The sequence below is a fragment of the Lynx canadensis genome, chromosome D4, assembly GCF_007474595.2.
Source record: "Lynx canadensis isolate LIC74 chromosome D4, mLynCan4.pri.v2, whole genome shotgun sequence".
Lineage (NCBI taxonomy): Eukaryota > Metazoa > Chordata > Mammalia > Carnivora > Felidae > Lynx > Lynx canadensis.
The window spans coordinates 29,909,114-29,933,414 of NC_044315.2; the positions used below are offsets into that span (position 1 = coordinate 29,909,114).

The 24,301-nt window shown below is 37.0% G+C and overlaps 1 protein-coding gene and 1 non-coding gene across 5 annotated transcripts in view; both read left to right on the plus strand.

Moving 5' to 3' along the window:
• The window catches only part of ERCC6L2 (ERCC excision repair 6 like 2), a 139,105-nt gene that overhangs the window by 86,175 nt on the left and 28,629 nt on the right, over positions 1–24,301 (plus strand). For 2 of the 4 annotated variants that reach the window (XR_003964085.3, XM_030293003.3), the window contains exons 14-17: positions 1,555–1,707; positions 6,464–6,544; positions 8,096–9,248; positions 12,700–12,854. Coding sequence is in view for 3 of the 4 variants with exons in the window: in XM_030293003.3 (XP_030148863.1) it covers positions 1,555–1,707; positions 6,464–6,544; positions 8,096–9,248; positions 12,700–12,854 (1,542 nt within the window). In the remaining variant the exon portion in view is untranslated. Of the gene's footprint in view, positions 1–1,554; positions 1,708–6,463; positions 6,545–8,095; positions 9,249–12,699; positions 12,855–19,698; positions 19,795–24,301 lie in introns of those variants that run through there. The other 2 variants (XM_032595490.2, XM_030293002.2) reach the window with 2 other exon arrangements.
• On the plus strand, positions 6,246–6,351 carry LOC115500166. Its single transcript, XR_003964417.1, has one exon. It is a non-coding gene; the product is annotated as a U6 spliceosomal RNA (small nuclear RNA).

The following is a 24,301-nucleotide window of genomic DNA, read 5'->3' on the forward strand; positions in this document are numbered from 1 at the left end:
AATTTTGAATTCAGCCAAATCCAGGTATAAATTCTAGAAATGACACTTCTTTTTTTTTTTTTTTTCAATGTTTATTTATTTTTGGGACAGAGAGAGACAGAGCATGAACAGGGGAGGGGCAGAGAGAGAGGGAGACACAGAATCGGAAACAGGCTCCAGGCTCTGAGCCATCAGCCCAGAGCCCGACGTGGGGCTCGAACTCCCGGACCGCGAGATCGTGACCTGGCTGAAGTCGGACGCTCAACCGACTGCGCCACCCAGGCGCCCCTAGAAATGACACTTCTTGGCTAGACAGCTGTGAGAAGGCACTTAATTTCTCCAAACTTTAGTCTTTATTTCCAAAAAGAAAATAGCAATGTCTTATAGGGTTGTAGGCATTAAATGAGAGAATGTACAAATGCTACACAGGTAGTAAGTATTCAAAAAATAAATATTATTAATAAGAATTATTTCATGGGCACCTCAGTGGGTTGAGCATCTGACTCTTGATTTTGGTTAGGGTCATAATACCAGGGTTGTGGGATTGAGCCCCATGTTGCATTGGGCTCCATGCTGAGTGTGGAGCCTGCTTGAGATTTTCTCCCTCAATCTCTCTCTCTCTCTCTCTTTTTCTCTCTCTCTCTCTCTCTTTCTCTTTCTCTCTCCCTCCTCCCTCCCTCCCTTCTTCCCTCCCTCTTTGCTTCACCCCCCCTCCTTCCCTCTCCCTCTCCCTCTCCCTCTCCCCCCTTCCTGCTTCCTCTGCCCCTCTCCCCCACTCATACGTGCTTACACACACTCCCTCAAATTAAAAAAAGAATTATTTCAGTTGCCTATAGTAATTTAGTATAGTGCAAAGCAACTTCTTACTAATCCTTACATTAACAACAGACTACAGTTATTTTCCACTCTGTGCATTCTTTGTTTCTTTCAAGAAATTTTAAAGTGTACATGGGGTTAATCAGATTATATTTAGCAAAATATCTAGCAAATAAAGAAATACACTAATGTTACTAAAGTGATATATGTCCTTCAGGATTCCTTCTGTATTTTGAATTGTTTCAAAGATGCCTAAATGTTTCTAAACAGTGATTGGGTTTTGCTGTTAGTTGACAGTATAACAATGGCTACAATTAGGGTTTGATACTAATGTGGTTATCATGTAGTTACTAAGTTATAATTTAACTTTGGTGAAATAGTGATGATTTTTGTCAGTTTTAGTAGTTCCTATTGTAATGAGTCTAGAAAGGAGAAAAGTGTATTCAGATGTATTACATGCCTTTATCATTAAACATTTTACATCAAGTGAATATTGCATAGCAATGGGATCTTGACTCGGTTGGTAGAACACAGATAAAATAGGAAATGTAAGATCTCTTCAATAAGACTGGCCAGTTTATTATTATTTATTTCGCCATAATGGCAACATCTGCCAGCGAAATTAAAATAAAATTTCCTCCCTAAGGAGATTCTGCCTGCTCCAGCTAAAGCTGTGTGTATACAGAGAATGCCAGGAAATTCTGACATATTGTTGGAGCAAACACTTCAAAAATATCTTGTGTTTTTTTTCTGTTTTAGCAACTTCACTGTGTGGTGGTTGGAAGTGAAAATGCCAAGCGATATTTTGAAGCAGTTCAAGGATCAAAAGAACATCGAGGAGAGCTTTTTGGGGTTTATAATCTGTTCAAACTAAGGTCCCAAGCGTCTTGTCTTACAAGGGACATCCTGGAGGTGTGAAATTGTTGCCTGACCTTTTCAGTACTATTTTAAATACAATTTTCTCCAACAGGAACCTTGAAATATAACTGCTGGTATCTTTTCAAAGAACTTTGGGGTTTTCTTGTAAAAAATGCCTTGTGTTTAGAATTTCCACTTTTAGAAATAGGAAATGAATTATTGTACCTCAAAACTAAGATTTCCCCATGCATAGTTATAAGTAATGTCTGCACACAAATACAGATACATATAGTACATAGTATGACCTCCCAAGACCATTTTCAGACTGGCAGAGAGAAATGTAGTATTTTGAAAACAGCTGCTAAGTCAGGAACTTAAAAAAAAGAGAGAGAGAGAGAGACTTTCCTAAATAAACAAAATTATAAAATGTGTTTTGATTAAAAGTTACCAAATACTCCCTGAGATGCACTCTCATGTCTCATGGAGATTTTTGTTTTCTGTTCCCAATAAAAATTCCACACCAATATTTCAAACTCTCCCAGTTGTGTTCATCCTTAGCATACAGATGTTTCTTATTCTTCAAACAGAAATTTATATCTTTTTTTTAATTGCTTAAATTCTTTGATATACCAGAATACTATAGATATTAACCTATTTTCCAGTTGATATTGATATGAGTATCATAAAATCCTGGAATATCATATGTATCATCTTCCTTTTCATATAGATGAGGAAAATGAGCCTCAGAAAACTCAAGGATGTTTCCCTTAGCTTTTCAAAAGCTTCACGTACTTGATTGATTTAGCGAGTTTCATAAAAACAGTTATTGGTCCCTGTCCTTAAAGAACGTAGACCATCTTGATGAGAGGTGAAAGAGAACACTTACATAATGAACATGTAACATCAATAAGCATGGTAAGCAAGATGGCTAAGAGGAAGACGTGTATCATATGTATTCTGTGAATATTGCAACTATTACACAGTGTCTGGTGTATACTGCTGAATTTTTATTTTATAGTAACTATTTGATTTGAATTGAGTGGCCCATTTAAAGTCCTCCTGTCTTGAGTTGCCTGTCTGGCTCAGTCAGAAGTGCATGCGACTCTTGATCTTAAGAGTCGTGAGTTCAAGGCCCACGTTGGGTGTAGAGATTACTTATAAATAAATAAATAAAAATAAAGTCCCCCTGTCTTTTTCTGGTTTTGAGTATGCTATTTCATGGACTTCTTCTTTCCCATTTCTCTTTTATAATCAGTAGCCTTGTTAGTATTCCAGTATTCCAGGCCACCCCTCAGATCCTACTTCCATCTCAGAGTACTACCCAACATACCAACTTGTATTTGTGTTTTCCATTTGAAATTATTATCTATAAAATATGTTAGCATTATATTACTTCTCCTGTTTTCTCTTATTTATCAGATAGTTGAGTCCTCTATTTTAACAGAATAGCAACCTATTCCTCAAGCAAATGTTAAGTAAGACATTCAGTATGTCAAGTTATTAAATGGGATGTTCGCTTGTTTTCTGGTTGTCCTAAGTATATCTTGTTTCTCCTCCAGGATTGTTGACTAATGACAGGACTGTCCATGTCTTACATTTTTCTTGTGGCAAAATGTGCTTAACTTCTTGCCAGGCACATTATCAGCACTGCGATATTTGTTGAGTAAGAATTTAAAATTATTCAGGCCAGGTGCTTACAGGGCAGTCTTTTGCTCTAAAAAAATAAAGTAAAATAAATAAATAAACAATAAATAGCAAAATTATCCAGGCCTCATTAGATTCATGCTGCTTTTGGCCAGTGTTTTAAAATATTCTAAGCCCTGTATAATGGAAGCATATATCACAAAGTAAAATAATTATTTTACTTCCTGTGAGACATTTTTAATTTTTAAAGGCTGTAGAAAATCCCTTTTAAAATGTTTTAAGATGTAGAAATTTTAATTTATAGAACACTTTTAACCTGATGATTTCCAGACAGTTCTTTTTTTTTTTTTTTTTTTTAATTTGGTTGGTTAGTTTTGGTTTTTTCGTTTTTTTCTTTTTCATTTATTCACTTAACTTCAAGTTATTTAGTTAACATACAGTGTGGTATTGGTTTCTGGAGAAGAACCCAGTGATTCATCACTTACATACAACACCCAGTGCTCATCCCACCAAGTGTCCAGGCAGCTTAGTTCTACTTTGTACTAACTTTGTTATCTTTGTCATGGTCCCACTTTAGAGACAGATATTGAGAGCTAATTTCACAAATATTTTCTGAGTGTATGCCAAGTGTCAAGTACTATACATCATAGAGCTAGGCATACAGAAATGAATGAAATAGACAAAAAGCTCTACTCACTGAAAAACTTACCTTCTATTTTGGGGAAACAAATAAGCAGAAAAAATCATGATGCATAGAGTTTATTATGATGACAGGCTCTGAAGGTAAAAATAGAGCAGGTAGAAGATGAATGACTTCTGGAGATCGAATGCCCAGCATTGTGATTATAGTCAATAACACTGTATTATACGTTTCAAAATTGCTAATGGACTAGATCTTAAATGTTCTCCCCACAAAAAAGAAATGCTAATTCTATGGCATAATAGAGGTGTTAGCTAAAACTATGGTGGTAATCATATGGCAATATATAAATGTATCGAAACACGTTATACACCTTAAATGTACACAGTGTTATATGTAAATTGTATCCTAATTTTTAAAAATAGAGCAGGGAAGGGAAATTGGGAGACTGTCAAGGAAAGAGCATTGCGGTTTTAGATGGAGTAGCCAAGGAAGCGCTCACTGTGAGGTTGCAACTGATTCTTTGAGGAGATGGCAGGAGGAAGATGTATTCTACGTAGAGGAACAAATGCAAAAGCCCCGCAGGACAAACATGTCCAGCATAATTTCAAAACGGCAGGAAGGCCCTAGTGGCTGGAGTGGAGTGAACAAGAGAGCAAGAGATGGGGCCGGAGAGATGAGAGGAAGCCAGACCACGTGAGAACTTTGACTTTGAGTGAGACAAAAAGCAATTAGAGGGCTCTGAACAGAAGAGAAACATAGTCTGACCTATACATCTAGATTAAATATTACGAATTAGGCTATCAAAGTACAAAAGCAGAAGCAAAATGCCAGGTAGGAGGATACTGCAATAATCTAGCCAAGGGATGATGGTGATTTGGACTAGAGCGATCATGGTAGATGGTGTGAGAAGTGATTGGAGTCTGAATATATTACTCAGGTGTCGCTGACAGGATTTGCTGATGGATTAGGTATAGGGTCTGAGAAAAAAAGAGGAGTTAAGGATGATACCAACATGGTTGGCCTGAGAAACAAAAGACCAGAGTTGGCATTTACCTTTCACAAGAGGGTTGCAACAGGATTGAGGATTTCTGGTGCTCCCTGTTCCATGTGTTGTAGCCATTTGGCTTCTGTTGAAAGAATAAAGGCAGTACTGGGAAGCAGACCCCCTCCCCCACCCGCCCACCTCCCTTGCAGTAACAGCCTCTAGGCATTGAGAGAAAATATCTCAACAAACTATTTATGGTTCTCCAGAGTTCTGTAGGGGAGATTCTCACTTGTTGCCCTGGATACCAGGTGGCTGGAATCATGCCACCGGTACATATGCGTATCTGTAAGTTGGGCATTTGTAACTCAGGTGATGGTAGTGGTTATTTCCCCTTGTTCAGTAAACAGAGCCTTAAATAGAAAAATAAATTGATTTCCTGTTGAAGGAGAATTTAATATTCTAGAATCTAGTCCATTAAATACCTTTGCTGAATGATACACCAAAAGCTTTAAAAGCATAAATACTTTCCCAAAGGATGTAGCAAGCCTATTACACAATTAAGATCTTTTTTTTTTTAGTTTCATATTAGATGGTCCTTTTCATTTGATGTCTGTTACACTGAAGGAATCAATAAACATTTTAATGAATATGAACTAAATGAATAAAATAAATTTTAATGAATATGAACTAAATAAATACATTAGCAATATAGGCTAGAATATCAAATTCCCAATATTCAACATTATCTGTAGTGTTTGAAATGTTGTTAATATGTCCTTACCTTAGCTATTGTGTAGACATAGTTACTATGGATATTGTTACTGGGTAAATATGTAACATTGTTTTCATTCTCCCTCCTGTACCAGAACTTTTAGTGGAGTTGGCTGGAAAGTATTATTTTCTAACTTAAAAAGAAGCTTTAATACAAGAAATAAGTGTACTTTATGAGCCCAGCACACTTCCACTGTACCTCTGTACTACCTAAAATTATGAGCATTTTAAAATGTTATATAAACTATATATGAGTTTATATTAATTAACAAAATGGAAAAATAACATTAAGAAAGCTGAAGTAGGGGTGCCTGGGTGGCTCAGTCAGTTGAGCATCCAACTTTGGCTCAGGTAATGATCTCATGGTTTGTGAGTTTGAGCCCAGCTTCAGGATCACTGCTGTCAGCCTGTCAGTGCAGAACCCACTTGGGATCCTCTGTCCACCTCTCCCGGCCCCTCCCCTGCTCACATTTCTCTCTCTCTCTCTCTCTCTCTCTCTCTCTCAAAAAATAAATTAAAAAAAAAAACTTAAGAGAGAAAGTTAAAGCAGTGCTCACTTAGACAGCACATATACTAAAATTAGAACAATACAGAGAAGATTAGCATAGACCTGCACAAGGATGGCACACCAATTTCTGAAGCATTTCGTGTTAGAGACAGAGCTAAAGCAAGCTGCTCTCAGTTAATCCTAAGCTTTAGCATGCCATCGCTATTGTTTATTTGGTTGTTTTTACCCCATATTTTACAATTCTTTTGCATTCTTTTAGAGAGAAGGCAAAGTGGAAGCAGGGATCATGACAGCCACAACATGGTTGAAAGAGGAGCCTCCGGTACACAAACAAGAAACGGTAAGTAATTTTTTAATCTGTAGCCTACAACTGCTATAAAACATGTACTGGGATAATTTTAAGCTATTTTTCCTTTTTCTTTATTTTTCAACGTGTAAAGAAAAAAGTCTTTGAAAAAAAGTCGAGGATACAAAGCAGACGATCAGTAAAATTAATAGTTTAGGTGAATTTGGGGCGTCTGGGTGGCTCAGTCAGTTAAGCATCTGACTTCAGCTAGGTTATGATCTCGCAGTTTGTGAGTTTGAGCCCAGTCCATCGGGCTCTCTACTTTCAGTACGGAGCCCACTGCAGATCCTCTGTCCCCCCTCTCTCTGCCCCTCCCCTATGCGTTCACGTGCCCTCTCTCTCTCTCTCTCTCTCTCTCTCTCTCTGTTTTAAAAATAAACTTTTAAAAATCTTTAAAAAATAATTTAGGCTAATTTAACATTTCGTATCATAAGAACACATTCGGGAACAATCACCAGTCATTTGCATCCAAACTAGAATTTTAACTATACCAAACTGTAAATCCAAAATTAAATACGCCAATCAAACCTAACTAATTGTTAATTAAACAACAAATTAAATAGAAAAATAGTAATCATTGTGTGTTTAAGATTATTAAATCCAAACATCAGAATTACTCTCTGACAGGTATTTTATTTTATTTGCATCCTTGATCTTGTGATCTTTCTGGTAGTTTGTCATCTCACATACTACAAACTCTATATTATCATCATAAGCCCTCTTCAGAAGTAAAGAATGTACATGTAGAAGGTTTTTTCTTATTTTGTTTATGTTGTTGCTGGGTTTTTCTTGCATTTAGGAATTTAAGTGTAAATTCATACCAGCTTAGTGATTTGGAATATCGGTGAATGTTTTTCTAACTTTATAGAAATATACAAACATCAAATGTATTACTGGATTTCTAAAAAGGAGTAATTACTGGATAATAGTTTCTCCAAATTGTTTACTAATAAAGCCTCAGCTTTAAGAAAGTGAAGGATGTATTTAGCTCCAATTGATGTAAAAATAATAAATACTGGGTTTAAATTTGTAGCAAATTTTACTTCAAAATATCTAAAATATTTTCTTTATTTCTGATGGGCAGGATCCTATCAGATCTTATTTTTAATCTATTAGAACCATTTTCCAGTTGTGAATTCTTTACTTTGTTAATGCCTGAAAATTTATTTTTTTCTTAAAACGTGGTTGGAAATATGTGCTGGACCATGGAAAACAATGAGTTGTGTACTTCTTACTTTTGAGACCAGAATCAGTCCCTGCATCTTAGAAGCTGACTGCTCTGTTCTGTTTTTTCCTTATAGATAACTTGATTATGTCATATTCTAAACTTTTATTTTGGAAAGTTATTCAACTTGAAAAAAGAGTGTACCAGACTTTAATATTAAATCCTTTACATTTGTTTATTAAATGTTGTACTTTTAAAAAATACCAAGTGGTATATTAGTACATAAGTTATCTTCCACCCAAATTTCATTCCCTTGCAGTATGATAGATTTGATATTATCTGGACATTTTCTAACGTTTCTGTGACTGCTTCTTTTATAGCCTACAGACCCTGACTGTCAAGAACACAGAGGTCTGGAGCAGCCTGCAGAGTTGCCGACAGAAGAAGCATGTAATCTCTGCAGTGATTTTAGTGATGATGAATCAGTGGGAAGCTCAAGAAAAAAGAAAGGCTCTGACTCAAGCAAAGCTTCAGGTCCTCCTGGACAGCTTACCTTACTCCAGTGTGGTTTCTCTAAATTGTTTGAAACAAAATGTAATACGGTAGAGGAAAGTGATGGAAATATTGCCTCTGATGATGAAAGTCCTGATGAACAGCCCATATGTCTTTCAACAGAAGCCAAAGACGTTAGTTATCAGAAAAGTCGTGACTCTCTTGGTACTTCAAAACATCAGAGGTTAGCTAACGTCCTAAATCCAAATGAAAAATATATCTTTGATAAAAGTCAGAACATTTTAGAACAAAATATTTCTTCTGAGTCTGATGATGGCAGCAATTTAAAAAATACAGCTGACCACCATCACATTTTACAGAACGTCACAGAATCAGAAGATAGTGATGTCATCTTTCCCACACAGTATACAACTCAGAGATGCCCCAAGAATGGTGTAAAGTTTAAGCCACTCGTGGATGGATCTGAAGGTTCTGAAACAGAACATCCTGTTGAAATAAGAAATAATGGGGATGATAGAAAGACTGATGTCAAAGGAAATAGCCTAATTTCAAAACAATTAAACCCTGAGAATGTGACCCTGAAATCTATTATGAGAAGAAAAGGCAGTAGTGATATTAGTGACGAGTCTGATGACATTGAAATTTTCTCTGAATCAAGAGCAAGAAAGCAAAGACCTACTAGTTCTTTGAGGTTTAAGAGAAAAAAGGAAGATAAAAAGGAGCTTCACACTTGTCCTAAAACCATGAAGAAAACAAATCAACTGTATGCAGCAGATGGGGATTGTAGCTCTCAGGCTATCGATGATTTTTCATCCTCAGATGATGATTTAACTGTTCGCCACATCAGTTTCTCTAAACAGAGCCATACACGAAAAACTCTAAAAGATAGGGTCGGTTTCTCTTCAAAATTACCTAGCCAGAAGAAAAATAGCACTTTTATGCCAAAACAATCAATGCAATTTTCAAATGAGAGAGTTGTCAATCAAGAGCAAATGTATGAATCAATGGATAAATTTTTAGGTAACTATAGACATTTTGAAAAGTTTATGTTACATATTTGTTTTGTGCAATCAAATAGTTCTGGGAAAGTTTCTTAAATTAGCTTGTAAAACAGCTCTATAATCAAGATGCTACACTGAGGTGCAAATGAGGACATGGGGGGTGGCAGGATAAAGGGAAGACCACCTAGGTCAAGATGGAGAACTTTGTCATCCACCCAAGGACTCCCTCCATGTGCCGCATCTGAATCACCGCCCCCGTCCCCCCACCAGACTTCATTTACTTTTGACCTGTAGGTAACTATAAATTTAGTGCTCCTCTTCAGTCCTTCTGTCAGTGTCTCTCCTGTCAATTTCGTCAGAAGCTTGTTTTCTAGTAGCTCCCTCAGGAAGTGCTCATGAGAATAATATTCCCTGAGATTCCTGTTGATAACTATTTATGCCCTTTTATACTTAAAAGTCATTTTTGCCAGATATGAAATCGTTGACTCACACTTTCTTTTTCTGAAGTATTTTAACATGAGGCTTCATTTTCTTTTGCCATGAAGTTTCCTATCACGTCATTTTTCTTCCCCCTTGATACCCAAAGAATTTTTTTCTTTTCATTCTTGCCTAGTAAATTTACCAGATTGTGTTTGAATGTTTATCTTTGTTCAAGTTGCTGTAACAAACTACTACAGGCTGGGGGCTTAAGCATTTATTTCTCATAGTTCTGGAGGCTGGAAGTCCAAGATCTGGATGCCAGCATGGTCAGGTTCTTGGTGAGGGCCCTCATCCTGGTCTAAAGAAGGCTGCTGTGTCCTCACCTAGTGGAGACAGAACTCACCTCTCTTATGTCTCTATTTGCAAGGGCACTAGTCCCATTCATCAGGGCTCCACCTTCATGACCTAATTATCTCCTAAAGACATTCAGACCCTGGCACTGTTGGTTATTCTTGGGTCAAGATTGTCATAATGTAGTTTCAACTCGGGTTTTATATCAGGAAAGCTTTCTTGTACTAGTATTTTTACTTACTTTTTCTATTCCTTTGCTTTGGCCTTTTGCTTCAGAGACGCCTGGTATTCAAATATTCAACTTTCTTTACCTGTTTTCAGTATTTGTCACATTATCTCAAGCCCTTTTTCTTTTCTTTTTTTTTTTGTTTCTTTGTGCTTTTTAAAAATACCCTTCCATTCTCTGAAAGCAGTAGTTGTGTTAATTCCCTCTGTGTTCCTTCTAGTTGTCTTCATTTCTGAATTTTTTTTAACTTCTAAATTTTTCCTGAGTCCTGTCACCCATTTCTGAGTTATTCTAATTATGACTTAATGTTGTTGGTTCCTGTGTTTTACCATTTTCTTAATGTCTGTTACCTGTTTTGAAATTACAATTTTAATCTGCTTTGTGAGCACATGTTTCTGGCATGTTTTCATTCTGCTGCTTATTCTTTTTTCTCTTGTAATAATTTTTATGATATTTGACCCTCTTGCTCATTTTCATAGACATTATTTTCCCTGAGTTTTTTAAGTGAGGCAGAATTTAGGAAATCTTTTCCAATTTCACAAAGATCCATAACTGGTTTTTTGTGCAGTGCTCAAAACCATGGTGGGATTTCCTGCCTCTATCCCTGCCCACTGCTCCGCTCTAGGCCTTCTCTTTCCCCCCTTCCTGATCTTCCTGCCCTGCACATTTTGACTCCCTCCCAGCAGTTTTCTTCATTGTGTGGGCCTGACCTGGGAGCCCTGGTGGGTCAGTTTGGGGGTTCCTCAGAGCGAGTTTGCTTCATTCTCTCAGGCCTTCTTTTCATAAGCCCCCTGTACCCACTCAGCTTTAAAGAATGGAAAATCCAGATTCAGCTACTCACAGTAAGTGGCTCACTGTGCTTTCCGGGGAACACCTGCTGGGTGTTCTAGGCTCTCCTATTTTCAAATTCATCACACGCCACCCTGTTGCTTCCTTCACACACACCCTGATGCTGTGCACAGTGTACTATTGGTGGATTGTCCCCATCTGTTTGTATTTTAGGGCAAACTATGGGGGGTTATCTTGTCATCTTAGTTCGTTGTATGTGTTGTGCATGGCCTTTTGTTTTGCTGACTCATTGCTGTCCATTCTATGTAGGAATTCAGGGAGATTGAAAAACTGTGTCCCCTGCCACCACCATCTGCTGAGAACCTGTTTAGTCATTTTAAGAGTTAACGCTGCTTTTAAAAGTATCTGACTCATTCCCAAAAACACTATGTGAAAGAAGCTGATATATAAGCAAGGATAGTTTGATGTAAAAACTTTAATCATAGGTATTTGACTTATTTACAAAGCAAGCTTTCTTTTGTGGTTATTCAAAAGTTCGATTTGATATATTTTTTGGTACCCTTGTAACTAAGTACTGGACTGTCCTTTGGTGTGTGTGCTACAATTAGATTTAGGTTTGAGGAATTATTGCAGAAACCGTTCTGTAAAAGATCAACTGAGTTTTGTTTTCGTTTTTTACTGTGTAAAAGATGTCAGTAGTGTGGAACTAATGCTATTTTGAATAATGCATAAAACATGTCATCAAAATTAAGAAATCGGAGTAAATGTTCTACCAGAAGAATCCTTGAATCCTTCTGGAGGTTTTAAATTGTTGCCATACACGCTACCTGATGTTTTGAAATTTAGGGAGAATTTTATCTTAGTTGCCCTTTTAGCTACCTTATTTAACAACATCTTGTTTTCTTGTGATTGCCAATTTGGGTTGAGAGAGGTTCAAGACTGAAACAGCACAAGTGTTGAAGGTCAAAACTGAGGTCCATTGCCAGGGATGTTTGTAGGAGCCTTTACAGACCTCAGTTCTAGCCTTCTTTTTTAGGACCACAATTTAAAAGTAGGTTATAGGTACCTAGAAGCAAAGCAATAAAAACTGTAGCCATTTTTTAAACTTCTTTCAGATAAAAGCTGTCAGTTAATTTTTTTCATTCCCTAAAAAGCTCCCAATCTTGACATTCTCTGGGCATATGTACAAAAAAGACAGAATACAAAGAGTAAAACTGAACAAAGCCAACCAAATGAAACTCCCTGGTCACAAACCTCACTCTTCCACTCCATTGCTAGATAGATGAGGCTAGACTGCTGTTTAAATTAGTAAAAGAATTGTTAAATCAACAGAAACAACAAATCCATAGAGATGACCCTTCACCATGACTTTTCTCTTCACCAAAACCCCTTATTTCAGGTTTAAATCAAAAGATTTTTACCTAATCTCAGAAGTTCTCATATAGATGAGAATGAAAAGTCATTTCTAAGATAACCTAGACCAATATATTAGGACTCTTTCTCTTTTCAATTTTTTTTTTTAAAGAATACTGTGATGTTAACATACTGATTCAGCGTTTTTCTTGAGGATAAAAAATAAAGCATAACCTCTTTTTAGTGGTATTGCTGATAATTTTTAAAATATATGCACAACCATATTGCTTCACAACGAGACATCACTTAATAAACATCAATTACCTCCTAGATGGCGTTCAGGAAGTGGCTTATATTCACTCAAACCAGAATGTGATTGGATCAAGCAAAGCTGAAAATCACATGAGCCGATGGGCAGCACGTGATGTCTTTGAATTGAAGCAGTTTTCCCAGCTTCCTGCTAACATAGCCGTTTGCACTTCTAAGGTAAGAGAACATAGGGTACAGACATCTTTAGTATTTAATCTCATCTTCATAGAAGTTACTTCATAGGATCTTCTCTAAATACTCCCTCGAAAGTAGCTTCTTAGACTATAAGTGACATACAAATAAGTATGAAAAACAGAACACCATTTGGAGCACTGTAGTCACTAAATTATGTTTTATATTAAAAGGCAAATCTAGGGGTGCCTGGGTGGCTCAGTTGGTCAAACATCCAACTTTGGCTCAGGTCATGATCTTGCAGTTCGTGGGTTCAAGTCCCACGTTGAGTGCTGTGCTGACAGCTCAGAGCCTGGAGCCTCCGTTGGATTCTGTGTCTTCCTCTCTCTCTGCCCCTCCCCTGCTTGCACTCTGCCTCAAAATAAATAAAATTTAAAAAATGTTTTTAAATAAATAATAAAAGGCAAATCTATATCTAAATGCCTAATAATGTTGAAATATCCCCCCAATAAAAAATTGCTAAAAACTGAGAAATCTGAGGGGATCATGCAGTTAAATCAGAACCAAAACCACTTCTGCTCATACAGAAAAAGAGAAGTGTATAATTAGATGCCCTTCAAAATGTTTCACCCTACATAAAGACATACATGGAAGAACTAGCTGCATACAGAATTTGTATTTTTAGCAAAAGGATTCATATAATGTTAAAAGTAATAAATACTTTCTATATGATTTTCTCATTTAAAATTGCTGTTATATAAAAATAAGGCTTTACATAAATGTATTTCATTTACACATAGTCAATTTCATCAAATGTCTGAAAAATATTTTTTTCTCTTTGGCTTGCTGTTCTTTATTTCTAAGCTGAGTATCTGAGGATTAGTTTTTCTACCACTTTACCTGTAGGAGTTAAAAGTGGGTACTGTATGTAACAAGGATACATACTTTGTTTCTAGTTAGTTCTACTTTGAAGAATGAAGGGGTAGGGGGGAATGCCTCTGAACTGTCAAGCTGTCTTTATTTATTTGTTCCTCCTCTGGTTCCACAAAGAATTTGGATTGTCTTAACAATAAAATCAGAATACAAAATGAAATTCAGAACCAAGGAAAATACAAATTAAACTGGAAGTTCAGGACTAAAAGAAAGTTAGAATGCAGATACATAAGACATAGTGTTCTTACCTAGATATTTTTTTTTTTAATGACAAATTTGATCAAGTTTCTTGGTAGACAAAACAAAGGAAGTAAACCATTTAGTGTTTTCTCAAACTACTGCATTTGGAAATGTGTGTGGGGCACTTTGGGTGGTCACAGTGACTGAGTGCCCGACTGGCATTTAATATCTGAAGGCCAAGGATACTAAATGGCTGTTGTGGGTGGGGGAGTGGGAAGGGCCATCCACATGCCAAGAATTGTTCTGCTCAAAATGCCATAACACTCTACTGGGAAACACTGAGCTAAATGGTTGTCCTTAAGAAAAGGCTGGGGGGGGGGGGGGAGCTAGCTCTTTCTAGGGAGGAGGAAAACTCTCTTCCAAGCTCTTAATTGAGGAAGTTTGTCACCTGGAATTTTAAATGAGGACATTGAATGATCTAGTGAACAGCGAGTGTCTTATAATATGATTGGGAGTAAATGTAAGTAACAGATTTTGGAAGACCATGCTTTAGCATTTTTTATTGTAATCCAAGGGACAATGCAATGCATGAAGGTATAGTTTCATGACCACAAGTGTGCTGCTTTTTATATTCTCATTTCATCTAGATACCATTTCTCAACCAACACTGTAGAGAACATTTCTTACTTTGCTATCTTGTAGGAACTATCTGAAAAACTAATCAGCAATATGCTGTGTTTGCCAGAATTGGCTGTATTAGAGCCAGCAGAATTTCTTAAAATAGACAACTGATTTTTTATTAGGGCCTTTTTTTTTTTTCAACCATACCTTTTGTTTTTAAATCATGCCCCTTATCCAAAGAAATTTTAATGTGAAAATGTCACATAATTTGGCAAACCCCTATAGTAGATGTCAATTGAACTAATTTAATTGGATATTGGTTGTTAGGTTTATTTACATATTTCTCAGAGAAGAATTTGCAGCCTCATATGATTCTTCCCACAATGGACCTGAGAAGCAACCCCCTACATATAAAAGCAATAAATATCCCTTTGGAAACTTCTTCAGGAAAGTTATAAAATGAAAATGCTAGAAATATGCTTTTCCTTTGCCTTTAATACCAGTAGTTCTGAATCTTTTTTAGCCCCCAAATTCTTGAGGGCGACAGCACACTCTCATCAGGAACTTTGTCTCTTCACAGTGATTTCAGAGTGAGGCAACATTTCTTACTGAGAAACAAGTTGTAATATTCATCCTCTAGGATTTCTAATATGCCCTTTGAGGCTGTATGTCTCCCCATCACACACAGACCAACTTAGTAAACCTGAAGAAGGGAGTATGAAGAAATGTGGTTGTTTAGTGACTAAATCATAGTGGGTTGTAAAATATTCAGGGAAGTTTTAAAGCCACTAAGCAGGATGTCCAATCCATGCCACCAATGCTAGCAGGCCAGAACAGTCCTGTACAAACACAGATTACAGTGGCCAACTTCTTTAAATCAATACTTGATACAGTAAAATGTCCAACAGAATAAGATTGAGTCCCTCAGATTTTACCTCTGCTGTTTAATACATCAGGTTAATAATATGGCTGTACTTTCTTGAAAGTTGTAATGTATTACCTATATGCAAAAATCACCTGGGGACGGAGTATGTAAACTTAGCGTTCAAAAGAAAGAATCTTACTTATTATAAGAAATCAGAGTTTTCAAAATAGATAGTGCTCATACATGTTTATGATGTTCTTAGTTTTTCACCAACCTCAAAAACTAAACCTACTGTATTTTTTACATAAAACTACAACCCCTGAGATATATCTCATACTTTCCTCATTTAGTTTAATTTGTAATAAAGATCTCACATAATGAGTTTCCTTTTCAGTTTGTTGAACTCTGTACTCTTCTGGGGGCAGGAGGAATTTTGATAGCTACAATTAGCCTATGGCATGCACTCTACTCAGAATGTCAGAGTTTAAATTCTAGCTCTCTCGCAGACTTCCTGTGTGACCATGAGAAAGGGACTTAGTTTCTCTGTGCTTCATTTTCTTTGTGTTTAAATACAAATAATTATACTTATTACCTCAAAAAGTTGCAAAGACTGAGGTAAAATGCTCTGAACAGTACCTGACACAAAGTAAGCACTCAATGAATAATAAATGTTGTTATTATTACCACTGGATAAGACTAATGTCAGGTCTCTAATTCTCCTGGAAGGTGGGGCTTAATGAGGAAAAATAATCCATAAATAGTTGTATGCAGCCATATTTAATTATAAACTTTAAAAATGGCTGATATTAGCAGATGCTGGGGCTTTGGACTCCCTTAAAAGGAAAACAAGAAGGGCACCTGGGTGGCTCAGTTGGGTAAGCATCTGACTTTGATTCAGGTCATGATCTCACAGCTCATGAGTTTGAGCCCCGCGTTGGGCTCTGTGCTGGACAGCTCAGAGCCTGAGCCTGCTTTGGAGTCTGTGTCTCCCTCTCTCTCTGCCCTTCTCTCTCCCCCTCCCGCCTCCTCTCTCTCTCTCTCTCTCTCTCTCTCTCTCGTCTCTCTCTCTCTCTCTGTCTCAAAAATAAATAAACATTAGGGGCGCCTGGGTGGCGCAGTCGGTTAAGCGTCCGACTTCAGCAGGTCACGATCTCGCGGTCTGTGAGTTCGAGCCCCGCATCAGGCTCTGGGCTGATGGCTCGGAGCTGGAGCCTGTTTCCGATTCTGTGTCTCTCTCTCTCTCTGCCCCGTCCCCCGTTCATGCTCTGTCTCTCTCTGTCCCAAAAATAAATAAACGTTGAAAAAAAAAATTAAAAAAAAATAAATAAACATTAAAAAAGTTTTTTAAATAAAAAAAAGAAAAACAAGAATATTCCTGGTAGAATATCTTTCATAATTTTGTATGTGACTACTGAGTTTTTGCTTATGAAAATAGAAAGCCACTCATTACTTTATATTAGTTTATTTTAGATATTCTGTGTTAGAATTGAAGATAATAGTAACTTTTCTATTTAAAGCTGATAGATTATTTTCTGTTTTGATTCTTCAATTGAAGTGACTGCTTTTAATTCAAGATATTGCCATAGCTGCTGACAGACATTCAAATGAGTGAGACATCACTCTGCCATCAGACTAATCCTTTTGCATTAATCTCTGTACATAATATTCTTGGTTCTCCTCATTATAAGTCTTCTGGAAACTAAAGACTACCTCAGTAATGTCAGGGAAATGGAACAATGATAGTATCATTTTCTCTTTACTAAAACTACTTATAAAGATGGTTAAATTAAGGATTTCTGAAGATACTTTTAAAAAAATACATTATTTTACATATATGAGATATTGACAACATTTCAAAGCCATCTCAGAATTTTTACAAAAAAAAATGTTCACATTCACTGATTTCATCGTATCTGGTCAAAATTACTTCAGTGCCTTTAATGAGTAAGTCAGTGAAACATACCATCATCTTCGACTTAGAGATTTGGGTGTCCACTCCCTGAGAGGTTTTGCAGCTTGTAGTGTGTGGTGGGTGGCAACAGTGAATTTGCAGTTTTGAAAAAAAAAATAAAAATGGTTAGGAAGGAAAAGAGAATAAGGTAAAGGGAAACAAGCAAGGTAAAGCAATAGTGTCAGAAATTATCTGCAAACCTCTTGCTTCTAAGTCTCCAGAAATCCCCAGACCTCCCACATACAGTACAGTATCTTTCATCTTAGAGCTCACATCCAGACACCTTTATTACTGAGAATTCTTCTGAGTGCTTCTTGTCTGTCACCAAAGTTTTATTAGAGACCTTTGTTTGTGTTTTGAAAAGACTGTTGTGTGTGTGTGTGTGTGTGTGTGTGTGTGTGCGTGCGTGTGCTTGTGTGTGTGTGTGTCTGTGTGTGTCTGTGTGTGTGTCTACAGCCAGAGGCAGATATGTTGTCTCGTTTTCCTAAGAAAAGAAAACAAATCCTATTTCTTTGTATGAAGGTAATACGTGATTAGCAAGTGGTCACAATATGCAGATGTTTCACTTTCCAAGGAATACTGTAGTTGAATCCAAGTAAGGGCTTTTAACTAAATTGCAAATAAATATACTAAATGGAAAAGTTACAAAAGAGAAGTAGTGTATACCACAATCCTTGATAAACTCCTGTGGTCTTCAGAGTTTCTCAGTCCTTTTGATATAATTATTGATAGCCAAAATGACAAGAGCTCTGAACCTGCTTTTCAAATTCAACCATATATTAAGAAGAGGCCTAAAATACACAGTCTTTTCCATGTTGCCTTCTCTTTCTTATAGTTTATACTTTATAAATTAATTTCTATTTATGTAACATATTTTATAGATGTCTTGAATGAAAACCTGTCTCCCCTATAATAAATTTCTGATCATACCTTTGTTATTGAGTAATGCAAACTATGTAAGATAAGAACTCGTTTTGCCTTAAATTGTACTTAGTATTTTAGAACCATGTCTGAAGACAGCTTATTTTAAAAGATGAAATGTCTGGTAACAAGAGGGAAACCTGTATGATTTAGGTCTAACCTCAGACCAGAAAGAAACGCTTTAAGCATTTGAAAGAACTGATAATACCTTTATTAGAGCTAATTTGTTCCTTTAATATATGGAAGTATGTCACAGAATTTAGCTATACCTGTTTGTGATGTGCTGCCTCATTTTTTCAGTCAACTGCATGTTTTCAACTTAAGTATACTTAAAGTTTTCTGAAAAGAAATGTACAAAGACAGCATCAATTAAGGATTAATCACTATGGCAACTGAGGACCTGGTGACTGAGAGGGGGAGGATGTATTCTCACTCAGTTCCTGCCAGCTGTCATGGTCAACCCTCTGCTGCCTGAATCCAAGCCAAAATATAGACTGTGACCAACTCTAAGAAACTATATCTGTATTTTTATAAATTGGTACAAGTATCAGACTATAAAAGAAGACTTTAATCCCCTGAATTGGATGACAGACACTTAGGCACTCTTGCCAGTGTTTGACAGAGAAATAACGGGTCGCTTTGTAGTAAACCTGGATTAATAGTAAACCCTTCTTTATGTTATTGCAGTGTGGTGTAAAACGAGAGGCCTAAGCATGCTGTCGGCCCAGTGCCGATGGGGGGGAGCGTGGGGAAGGGTGCCTTTTATAACCCGTGCAGGTTTAAGCACTGTTCGAATACTGTAAATACAAAATGTCGTGTTAGTAAGAACTCCCTCTTTCTTGTATTTGTATTAGGTTGGCATTTTGTAGATTACTTAAGAAAGCTCTCTATGAGCTATGGTGGATTTGATTGCGTATGTTTATACAGCTTTTGGAGTCAGCTAAGGAGGGATGGACTGTTTACAATGAAGCAGACTTTGGGGAGATAATAGCATTCCATTATCCTATTTTTCAGGATACTGAATGGCATGATGGTTTAAAGTAATCGTTCACAAATGACTGGTTATGAAGTAGTTGAGTAAGGAAGGTTTATGGTTTCAGCATGTAACGGAATTAACTCTTACTGGGTGGATTTTTCATGGTTTCATCATTTTTCTTTCTGTAGCTAGATGTTAATTTTATGGTATTTATATTAGAAAGTTATTCCTTCACGTAATCTTAGGAGAGATCAAGAGTGTTTAAATTTTGTGTGTATATGTATGAAATTATGTAACTAGTGTTGGCATGACAAGTTTGATTCTTTGGAACTAGGATTGATTCAGAAAGATGGTGTATCATTTGTGAAGAACACCTGTTACCTAGTCAGAGCAAGGAGAATCTGCTGTTACCTTTAAACATGCACACCTACTTCCCTCCTAGCTGATGGCTACAAGTAGATGTGGTGTTCCTCCTCACAGTGGTATTACCAGGATTAACAGAGAAACGGGACTACTGACCTGATGTGTACAAAACACATTCAGCTCCTTGTGATAAAGGCATTAAAACTACTCAAAATATAAATTTTTATTTTTTGTAATTATTATTATTGCTGATCAGTAAGGGTGATGAGTGAAACTCCCTCTCTTATTCTCTGCAATGACCCAATACAATTTCTGTTGCTGATAGTACCAATAATACCAATAATAGCATATGTTAGAATACCATAAAAGATATCTAGCATTCTCTAATTGTATAGATAAAGGACCTACCTTGAGCTAGGACTCATTTTTCATGAAGAATTCAATAGAAAAAAATTATATTTGAAAAGAATTATTGGGGCGCCTGGGTGGCGCAGTCGGTTAAGCGTCCGACTTCAGCCAGGTCCCGATCTCGCGGTCTGTGAGTTCGAGCCCCGCGTCAGGCTCTGGGCTGATGGCTCAGAGCCTGGAGCCTGTTTCCGATTCTGTGTCTCCCTCTCTCTCTGCCCCTCCCCTGTTCATGCTCTGTCTCTCTCTGTCCCAAAAATAAATAAACGTTGAAAAAAAAAAAAAAAAGAAAAGAAAAGAATTATTAACTAATTTCACAATGAACTGAACTGAGAAAAAATAATCTTTGCCTCTCAGGAAATAGTTGTATTCTAACTCTCCCAGCTGGCCATTGTTCCAATTGCACAGTAGATAGATGTCGCTTCTTGGAACAATTTCTCTGTTTAAATAGCTGGAATATTAATTCTAAATAGTTAAAAAATACTATATCTTCAAATAATGCCTTCTCATTAACAATATAAAAGCTTAGAGATATAAGACCTCATGAATTCTGATTGACTTTACCTCATGACTTAAAGAAATTTAAGCACTTAATAGCCCTTTTCAACGTATATTTTATCCTTCTATGAAAACCAGTTAGCAATTGGAATGGCCACTTAATGGAAATACCTATTGCCTTTTCATCTGAGAATCTTGTTTCTAAACATGAATTCTGAATTTTTATAGGATGAATGAGGCAAAATTATAAGACTAGCAAAACATAGTATTTCAGAATTTGGAGGATTCTTGGAGACTATTTAATGCAAAAGTATCATTTTACTGATTTTTAAAAATGAGAGGGTAAGTGACTTCCCTCAGGCTCAATAGTGTCAGTCAATTTAAATCCCTAGTCTTTCAATCCATCTATCTTCTCTTGTGCCTTTTTCCTCAGTTTCTTTGGCTTCTATTTTGTTCTGGTGGTTTTACTTTTTTTTTTTTTTCCTCCATTTTACTTTTCAAATATGACAAATCAGTCTGATTTTTCAAAATAACTTGCTTGTGAAGAATCACCCTCACTTTAGCAGTTAAACAAAAAAATTTAAGTGGACTGAATGTATCCTTCACTTTAAAAATATTTTGTTAGATAGTTAAAGCTCTGTCTGGACTCAAGAAATAACAGTCACACTGTTGGCACTATCTACTGTGCCAAAGATGTTTTGGCAAAGGCATAATTTTTTGCTTTTTTCTCTTATGCTTTTTTCTCCACCAGGAATAACCTTGAGCCTTAATTTTTTCATCCCCCCAAATCTCCATATCTCTTTACCTTTCAGAACCTACTTCAGATCCTGTTGTCTCTTCCACAAAGCCTGACCCAGCTTCTCCCTAAGTTGGAACTAAGACGTCCTTCTTATACTGTTTCTGCTTCACCCAATAGTACTTTCTATGGCCTGTTATTCTAAAATATGACTTCCAAATTTGTTTTATAAGTACCCGTCTTCTTCTTCTTTTCTAATGAAACTCTGGACTTCTAAATAGCAGGATATATCCCTGACTCATTTTTGATAACCACAGAGATTTAAAATAGTGTCATATATATATATATATATATATATATATAATTGATACCTTATGAATAAATTTATGTTTTCAGTTGCAGTAAGGTTACAGTGACCCCATCACTATGTTTTGAGAATTTTAAGTGGTTTACACTATTCCATGAACAACTTTCCTGGTTTTCCTGGAAATCCTCTGTTAAGATGACTTAAACGTTGTCAGAGCTACCACTGGACATATTAATTGAGCCAGGGAAAATGGTCCCTCCTTATTGAATGAGAAGTATTCTCAGGTTGCCTGGCACCCATGCTCTTCAATAAATTTACTCGGTCTACACCTCTATATCCATATCATCTACTGTCTGATCCTCCACTCCAGGTGGACCCAATTCAAGTTCCACTTCCCTTCATAAAGCCTCAGTCTTCAGAGATCACTCTGTTCCAAGTTCCCTTCACACCCATACTCTGCGCCAGTCATCATTGTAGACACGTGGACACCATATTAGTGTTGCTTACCTCAAATGTGTTCTCTCCTTGGGAAGGTTACAGGCTGCTTAAGGATTAGGACCATTGTGTACACTTTCATAAACACCACAGCCTAGCAACAGGCAGCAGAGTGGGAGTGCAGAAAATGATGGTCACTTGAATTCCTGTGTGAAAGTATTACATAAGGCACAACCATCTTCACCATGAAGTCAAGACTTCTCAAGTCTTAGCTCCACAAGTTGATGTTAAATAGAGTACACTGGCAGATCATGTAAAGATCTTAGTCATTTCAGAGCAGCATAAATGCTGGTATTCTTCATTTGCACTCCATATGTGCCATTTGTTGGCTGCAGTGCTGGTATAGGAAACCCACTCAAGAAGGGAGAACATGGGTAACAGTGCCAGAAAAGATATCCCTACCCATTTATGACTTTGTGAGCTTTCCTCATCTAGCAGTAATACATCTAAACAATCACTTAGGACCTCAAGTTTCTGCCTTCCAAAGTTATGTGAAATGTCTTATCGTGCTTCTTTTCCATGGCACATGAGGCCGATCTCAATTTGGCCCTAGCCTGCTTTTGCATTCTCATTCTGAGACACTCATTCAAAATTATTGATACTCTGTACCAGGCACTGTGCTAGACACTGGGGATGTAAAGATGAACAGACTCTTCTGGTCTGCTTTCAGACTGTGAACCAGTCTACGGGCACACCGTGGACTTTTACCCTGCCATGCCTTTGCTCCTGTGCTGCTTTTGCTTAAAATTCCATTTCACCTGTGTCTGCTTATTGAACTCCTCCCCCTTGTATCATCAAAGACAGCTGTCCCCTAAGGCCTCTTCAAAGCAGTGTAAATGTCTTCCTCATCTTCATTTTTACGTGTGTGTATATGCTATAGTACTTACCATTGTATTATGTGATACTGTATATATGTCTACAGGATACTTTCAGCTGCAAGGAATAGGATAACCATTTACAATTAGCCTGTACAAACAGGCACGTGAAAAGATGCTCAACATCACTAATCATCAGGGAAATGCAAATAAAAAATACAATGAGATATCACCTCACACCTGTCAGAATGGCTAAAATCAGAAACACAAGAAACAACAAGTGTTGGTGAGGACATGGAGAAAAAGGAACCCTCGTGCACTGTTGATGGGAATGCAAACTGGTACAGCCACTACAGAAAACAGTAGGGAGGTTCCTCAAAAAATTTAAAAAAATAGATCCAGTAATTCCACTACTGGGTATTTGTCCCCCCCCCAAAAAATGAAAACACTAGTTCAAAAAGATAGATGCACCCTTATGTTTATTGTAGCATTATTTACAGTGGCAGAGATAGGGAAGCAACACAAGTGTCTATCAATAGATGAATGGATAAAGAAGATGTGGTGTATGCACACAATGGAATTTTACTCAGCCACAAAAAAGAATGAGATCTTGCCATTTGCAAACAACATGAATGGACCTAGAGGACACTATGCCAAGTAAAAAAAGTCAGAGAAAGACAAACACCATATGACTTCACTTACATGTGGAATCTAAAAAACAAAACAAACGAATAAACAAAAAGCAGAAACAGACCCATAAATACAGAGAACAAACTGATAGTTGCCAGAGGAGAGAGGGTGGGGGATGGGCAAAATGGGTGAAGGAAAGTGGGAGATACAGGCTTCCAGTTCTGGAATGAATAGTCCCAGGGCTGAAAGGTACAGCATAGGGAATACAGTCAATGGTATTATAATAGTGGTGACAGATGGTAGCTACACTTGTGGTGAGCCTAGTACAATGTATAGACATATCAAATCACTATGAAACTAATGTAACATTGTATGTCAGTTATATTTCAATAAAGATAATTGATTAATTAATAAAAGTGACCTATACAGTGGGCCATTAACTAGTTCACATAATGGCAAGCCTGTTGAGGGGTATTTCTAGGTTTAGTGCTATAGCCCAATGACATCATAAGGATTCAGGCTTTCTCATTTTCTGCATCAATGGCCTTGGTAAGTCAACATTTAGTGCCTGGGCCTTTTGACTCATGTTGCAGGATGACCACTGCATCTCAAGAACTCATTCTCTTATACAAATGCATCATCCAAAGACAGAAAGGTATGGTTCTCTCATACATGTCTCCTTTTGTTGAGGAGAACAATCTTTGTTGCAAAACATGACTAGCTTGCCTAATCTCCATTTATTCCCCACCCCCCAGTCCCCCCACCCCGAGAACTGAGAGAGCAATCCACCATCCCA